At 37.6% G+C, this 7588-nt stretch overlaps 1 protein-coding gene and 1 non-coding gene across 2 annotated transcripts; both read left to right on the top strand.

Annotated features, from left to right (window-relative positions):
• The first annotated feature begins 1282 nt into the window (after positions 1 to 1282).
• Positions 1283 to 1402, top strand: MIR7980B (microRNA MIR7980b). Its single transcript, NR_127190.1, has one exon. It is a non-coding gene; the product is annotated as a microRNA MIR7980b (primary transcript).
• Positions 1403 to 3503: 2101 nt separating this feature from the next.
• LOC107058149 (uncharacterized) lies at positions 3504 to 5952 on the top strand. The gene is made up of 6 exons (XM_015303519.1): positions 3504 to 3903; positions 3988 to 4147; positions 4284 to 4794; positions 4907 to 5307; positions 5458 to 5627; positions 5828 to 5952. The coding sequence occupies exons 1-6, from the start codon at positions 3504 to 3506 to the stop codon at positions 5950 to 5952; spliced, it is 1767 nt and encodes a 588-aa protein (XP_015159005.1).
• Positions 5953 to 7588: the final 1636 nt, after the last annotated feature.

Here is a 7588-nt window from a genome sequence, read left to right as displayed (position 1 = left end):
TTAGTCAACATATGCATGTGCATTATTAAAGATATGTTGACAAGTGTAAAGTATGGTAGGTGGTGTGTATTATTGAGTAGACAAGTGTAAAAGTAGTGGGTAGGGATGATTGTAAAGTAAGTGTGTAGAATAGTACGTGCATTAGTGTGCACTAATTCCTTTATATATAAAGGAAGGTAGATGTAAGATAAAAGGCAGACCTTGAAGCCTTCAATAAAATGCACTTTCATAAAAACTCTCTCAAATATTTAAAATATTTAAATACTTAATAGATAATGGAAAAAACTTCAGATATCATGGATAAGCAAGAGGGAAAGGTATATTGTTCAATAAATATGCAGAACTAATTTCATATATTCCTGAATATCATATATATGATTGAATAAATTTATGTTAGTTATTATGTATTAGAATTATTTGAATCATGATTTCTAGTTTATTAGCACACTAGAAACAGGGAGAAAACTTCTATACTATGCCATCCTAATGTTGAAACCGGTAGGCGAGGAAAGCCGTTTAGGGGAGTAAACAAAGTTGAGGCGCTGATAAGAAGGAAGTATCCGCTAAAGTACGATGCTAGTAGTGACAGGAAAACATGATAAAGATAATCTAGTTCATAATGATCTAATATGAATTTAATCAATTATGAATATGATAGGAAGGAATAATTTGAAATAAAAAACCCGCATAGTAAAGAACATGACTACATATATGCATGACGAAATAATAAAAAGCTATAAAACTTTAATCTTATATATACTAAACGGTATAGAGATAATTGAATTAAGAAGAATCATATGGGAAAAAATATTTGATGACTACGAATTAGAAGATATATTAAATCAAGAATGGTATGAAATAGATTTACAAGATCTATATTTAGATAATGAAAAAATAGAATGGTATGATTTAGAAATAAATTCAGATTAAAATGAATTACAAATATTTACAAGATTTTAAGATGGATTCCTCACCTACCAAAAATGGTATATCTACCAAAAATATTATGAATTCCCCACCTAACTAACTACCAAAAATATCATGAACTCCTCACCTACTAATAAGATGAATTCCGCTTATAAATTTTATTTACATGTTAAATAAATGGTTAGTGAATATAAATGTGAGGTTATTTTTAACAAAATATAAAGTTGTGGGTTAATTTTTATATTTAAAAAAATTCCAAATCATGATATGGAATTCCCAAATCATGATTTTTGGAGAATATGAGATTCCATCTCATGATATGAAATCACGAGATGGAATCAACATGAAATCACATGTCCAAACACTGATTCCATCTCATGATCCCATATCATGATATGGTATCGCATGTAGGAATTTGGTCATGTGATACCATATCACGCTATGAAATCATGAGATGGAATCAGTGTTTGGACATGTGATTTCATGTTGATTCCATCTAACGATTTCATATCATGAGATGGAATTCCATATTCTCCAAAAATCATGATTTGGAATTCCATATCATGATTTGAGATTTTTAAATACAAAATTGACCCACAAGTTTATATTTTGTTAAAACAACCCCACATTTATATTTACTAACCATTTATTTCATATGTAAATAAAATTTATAGTCACATCATTTCTTTTTAAAACTTTTTATTCTCACAAACACAAAATTTGTTATTACTTTAAACTTGGTGAATATAAATGATAAAGTAGGAATCGATTTAGTGAATATAAATAAGAACGGAGGGAGTAATACTTTCAATATGTTTGATTTTAGCACGAAATTAATGCACTGAAAATATGTAATTGCACACAAGTGAAACAAGACATGAACCATTATGATATTGACACACAAGTGAAAATTGTAATAGCTTGTATATTGTAACATAATTATATGCGAGAATATCAAAGGAGTGATGAAATATTTATGGTCTATGAGCATTAAAATATAGTTGTGAATGATATTGATCAACAAATGACTCAAAATAACAATGTTGGTTCATCTTCTCAGTCATATGATCAAGAAATGCAAGTTCAATGTAAGGAAATTATCCTCATGTGTGTTCCTGATATTTGTGATTGATTACGTACTTACTTTAGTGTTGTTTGCCACATGCTAAGTGTCATAGTTAATTTTATACTATTACTTATTGCATATTAGTTTCTATTTTGAGTTGGCCGATGATACCTACTCAATACATGTTGCCTTGTACTAACCCCTACTTGTGTTTTCTTCATTTTCTTTTGTGGATTGCAGCAAGTATACCATAGACTTTGACTCGCCCTCAGCTCTAGCCAGTCTGCAGCTCATCAGACTTTAGGGTGAGCTACTTCTTCTAGCTCGTGCTGGATTCTCTTGGTCATGACATGATGTCCTTAAATTTCGGACACATACTATCCTACTTATTTATTTTGGTGTCTTTAATACTCTTAGACTTGGTATTTCTAGGATAGATGTCCTTATGTGATGACTTTCTGGTTTTGGAGATAATATGTAATAGGCTCTAGAGATTTCTTATATTAGAACTTTAATAAGTTTTGAGCTTCCACATTTTGGTTATTTTCCGTATATTGAACCATTTATATAAGTTGGGGTTGAATTCCTTGATTCGCTCACTTAGGAGGTTAAGTGTGGGTTACACTCATGACTTGTTTTGGGTCATGACAAATTTGGTATCAGAGCTTTAAGTTTGGTGATCTCATCACATAGAGACAGGTCTAGTAGAGTCTTGTGAAACGGTACGGGGACACCTTTACTTTTTTTCGAGAGACTATATGTCTTTAGGAAAGCTTATTTCTTTCTTTCTTTCGTTCTATTACTTGAATCCAATTGGTATCTAAATGATACAAATTGGTATTTCACCTACTTCACACTATTTCAAAGATTGTCAAAACTAGAGCAACAATTATGGCAACACCAACACTAGCAAGACAAGGTGCCCTTGAGCCAACCATTGGGGCTGCACCCCGAGGGGGAGCAGTGGCTAGAGGTCGTGGTAGAGGTCGCGGGAGAAGGCCCACTAGAGGTAGAGCACAAGCAACTAGTCCAACTAGATATAGAGTAGTGACCCCTTCACTGGCTGATAAGGTAGCGAGAGAGGGTGATAAGGGGGAGAATGAACAGATTCATGAGAAGGAAGCACCACCCCAGCCTACTCCAGAAATGATCAATCAAGTTCTCACTTATCTCAGCGGGTTATCTGATCAGGGCCAGGCACCCCTAGCGTTTTCTGCACCAGCACCTCAGGTTCAGGGAGTACAACATGCAAATGATGTGGCTCCCCGCATGAATGCATCCTTGGAAACATGCACGTTTCCCCCTTTTGACTACAAGGCCTATAATGACTAGTGACTAGCATGATCTCTTTATTAAGTTCTTAAAGTTGAAATTTTCGGTCTTCAAGGGTACTAAATCTGAAGATGCTTATGATTTTCTTGTTGATTGTCATGAGTTGATTCATAAGATGGACATAGTGGAGCGATTTGGTGTTGAGTTTGTGACCTACTAGTTTTAGAGGGATGCCAAAATGTGGTTGTGGTCTCATGTTGAGTGTCGACCAACAAAGGCACCACTTATGACTTGGGCAACATTTTCTAGCTTTTTCATGGAGACGTATATACCCCGAACTTTGAGGGACAGAAGGAGAGATGACTTCCTGAACATAAAGCAAGGAAAAATGTCTGTTGTAGCTTATGAGGCCAAATTTTGTGCATTATCCAAGTATGCCATTCAGCTTTGCTTCAGTCTGCAAGAGAGAATTCGCTGCTTTGTGAAGGGATTGAGGTCACATTTACAGATTCCAGCTATACAAGTAGCTGCTTTTGTAAAATATTTTCAGGAAGTGGTTGATTTTGTGATAGAGGTAGAGGGGGTTACGCCAGATGACTTCACCAAGGTGTCAACGTTTAAGAAGTTTCATAAGAGAGGTGATTTTAGTGGTTCTTACTCCTGAGGGAAGAGTTCTGGGGGTTATCCACCCCGTCCTATTCACTCTTCACTGCAAATTTCAGCTGAGGGTCCGTCACAGACTAGTCAGCCTTTTTCTGAGTTTGGGGGTTATCTTCAGTCTTCTTCATCTTCACAGAGACCTACTCTCGACTCTAGGACTTATTATGGATGTGGTGAGGCCGGACATATCAGGAAATATTGTTCAAAGCAGAGTCAGGCTCGGTATGATTAAAGTTACAAATCCCCAACAATTAGATGTAGAGGTGGTCATGGTAGAGACCGTCATTCTGGAGGACATGGTGTCCAAGGTAATGGTGTCAGCAGTTTGGTCGGGGTGGGGGTAGGTTGGAACTACTAGAGTGCAGCCCAGCAGGGGCAATGGACAGACAAGTGATAGATCCCATTGTTATGCTTTCCCCGGGAGACCAGAGGCAGAGATATCTGATGCTGTTATCACAGGTACTCTTCTGGTCTGTGATCGCATGGCTTCTGTATTGTTTGATCCTGGATCCACATTTTCTTATGTATCTTCCTCATTAGCTAATGGACTTGATTTGCATTGTGACTTGCTTGACATGCCTATTCGTGTCTCTAGTCTTGTTGGTGAGTCTGTGATAGTTGAGAAGGTGTATAAGTCTTGCCTTGTGACTTTTGTAGGGAGCAAAACTTATGTAGATTTGATTATTCTAGAGATGGTTGATTTTGATGTAATTCCTGGTATGACTTGGATTTCTCCAAATTTTGCTATCACAGATTGTAATGCTAAGATTGTGACCTTGGCCAAACCTAGGATAGATTCCCTAGTGTGGGAGGGTGACTATATTCCCTCCCCAACTCGTATTATCTCTTTTCTTCATGCTAAGAGGTTGGTGAGTAAGGGTTGTTTAGCTTTGTTGGCACATCTCAGGGATGATACTTCCAAAGTGCCTTCGATCGAGTCTGTTTCGATAGTCCATGAGTTTGTGGATGGTTTTCCTGCAGCCTAGTATGCCACCAAATAGAGATATTGATTTTTGTATTGACATGGAGCAGTGGACTCACCACATTTCCATTCCACCTTATAGAATGGCCCCAACCGAGGTAAGGAAGTTAAAGGCCCAACTTCAGGAGTTGTTCGGTAAAGGTTTTATTAGATCGAGTGCATTTCCTTGGGGTACTCCAATTTTATTTGTGAAGAATAAAGATGGTAGTTTTCGGATGTGCATAGACTACAGACAGCTGAATAAGGTAACTATAAAGAACAAGTACCCCATTCCTTGCATTGATGACTTGTTCGATCGGTTACGAAGTGCTTGTGTCTTCTCTAAAATTGATTTAAGGTCTGGTTATCATCAATTAAAAATGCGGGCAACAGACGTGCCAAAGACTGCTTTTCGAACCAGGTATGGGCATTATGAATTCTTAGTAATGTGTTTTGGGCTTATGAATGCCCCTGCTAGTTTCCTGAGCCTAATAAACGTAATTTTTAAGCCATATATGTACCTCTTTGTTATTGTATTTATTCATGATATGCTGATATACTCAAAGAGCAGGAAGGAACATGAGGAGTATTTCAGAATTGTATTGGGGTTGTTAAGTGAGAAAAGTATTTATGCCAAATTCTCCAAGTGTGAGTTTTGGCTCGATTCAGTGTCACTCTTGGGGCACGTGGTTTCTAAGGATGGAGTGATGGTGGATCCTACTAAAATTGAAGCAGTGAAGAGTTAGGTAAGGCCTACTAATGTCTCAGACCTAAGGAGCTTCGTTAGTCTAGCTAGCTACTACCGCCGGTTCGTCAAGGGATTCTCTTCCATTGCTTCCCAACTGACCAATTTGACCAAGCGACTACTGCACTGATTCTTGCTTTGCCTGTGGAAGGTAAGAATTTCATTATTTATTGTGATGCATTTTATTTTGATTTAGGTGCAGTGCTAATGCACGAGAGAAATGTAATTGCATATGCTTCAAGGCAATTGAAAGTACATGAACGTAACTATCCGACCCATGATTTGGAGTTGGGTGCAGTTGTATTTGCATTGAAGCAGTAAGGCATTATGTATATGGGGTCAAGTGTGAAACATATACAAATCATCGCAGTTTATGATATGTGTTCACTAAGAAGGATTTGAATTTGAGGCAGATGAGGTTGATAGATTTATTGAACGACTATGAGATTACTATTCTATATCACATGGGAAAAGCTAATGTTGTGGCTGATGCCCTAAGTAGAAAAGCAAGGAGCATGGGGAGTTTATCCCACTTACAAGTTTCTAGACGCCCATTGGCTAGAGAGGTTCAAACTCTGGCTTATGACTTTATGAGGCTAGAAGTACTTGAGAAAGGAGGATTCTTGGCCTGTGTAGAGGTAAGATCTTCTTTTCTTGACAAGATTAAGAGAAAGCAATTTGATGATGAGAAGTTGAACCGGATTCGAGATATAGTATTGTGGGGAGAGGCTAAAGAGGTTGTGATTGATGAGGAAGGCATCTTGAGAATTAAGGGGCAGGTGTGTGCATCATATGTTGATGATTTGACTCATACTATTCTGGAAAAGGCTCATAGTTCGAGGTATTCTATATATCCCGGTGCAACCAAGATGTATCGTGATCTGAGACAACATTATTGGTGGAGTAGAATGAAGTGTGACATTGATGATTTTGTTGCCCAATGCCTGAATTATCAGTAGGTAAAGTATGAGCACCAGAGGGCTGGAGGGACATTTCAGAGAATGCCCATTCCTGAATAGACGTAGGAAAGAATTGCAATGGATTTTGTGGTTGGTCTTCCAAAGACAAAGGGTAAGTTTGATTCTATATGGGTAATTGTGGACAGGTTAACTAAGTCTGCTCACTTCATTCCTATCAAGATGACTTACAATGCTGAGAAGTTAGCCAAACTCTATATCTATGAGATTGTTCGATTGGAGTTCTAATCTCCATCATATCAGATAGAGGTATGCAGTTTACTTCTAACTTTTGGAGGACCTTGCATGCTGAATTAGATACTACATTGGATCTTGGTACCTCATTCCACCCTCAGACCGATGAGCAGTCTGAGTGAACAATTCAAGTGTTGGTTGATATGCTTCGTGCGTGCGTGATAAATTTTGGTGGTCATTGGGATCAACTCTTACCCTTGGTAGAGTTCTGATACAATAATAACTATCACTCGAGTATTGATATGGCCCCATTTGAGGCATTGTATGGAAGGAGATGTAGGTCTCCCACTGGTTGGTTTGATGTATTTGAGGTGAGAACTTGGGGCACCGATCTTTTGAGGAAATCATTAAAGAAACTGAAATTCATAAAGGAGAAGCTTCTAGCAGCTCAAAGAAAGCAGTAGGAGTATGGAGATCAGAAGGTTAGGGACTTAGAGTTTATGGAGGGTGAGCAAGTCTTGTTGATGGTTTCACCCATGAAGGGTGTGGTGTGGTTTGGTAAGCGAGGTAACACTACTAAAAAAACAGTGAATACCGACCTAAAAATTTCCGACCTCAAATGGAGGTCGGTATTTACAAGTAGTCGGTTTTTATGCAAAATAAAGCGGGAAAACCAAATTCCGACCTCCGGAGGTCGGAATTTTTCCAGGAAAAAATGAATTACAAAAAAATACCGACCTCATGAGGTCAGTATTTTTTATATCATACTATTTAATTTTACCGACATACGGAAGTCGGTATTATAA

This window comes from Solanum tuberosum, unplaced genomic scaffold (assembly GCF_000226075.1).
Source record: "Solanum tuberosum cultivar DM 1-3 516 R44 unplaced genomic scaffold, SolTub_3.0 scf00451, whole genome shotgun sequence".
In the NCBI taxonomy this organism is placed as follows: domain Eukaryota; kingdom Viridiplantae; phylum Streptophyta; class Magnoliopsida; order Solanales; family Solanaceae; genus Solanum; species Solanum tuberosum.
The sequence above is the reverse complement of the archived record's forward strand: the minus strand, read 5'-3'. Positions and strand labels throughout refer to the sequence as shown.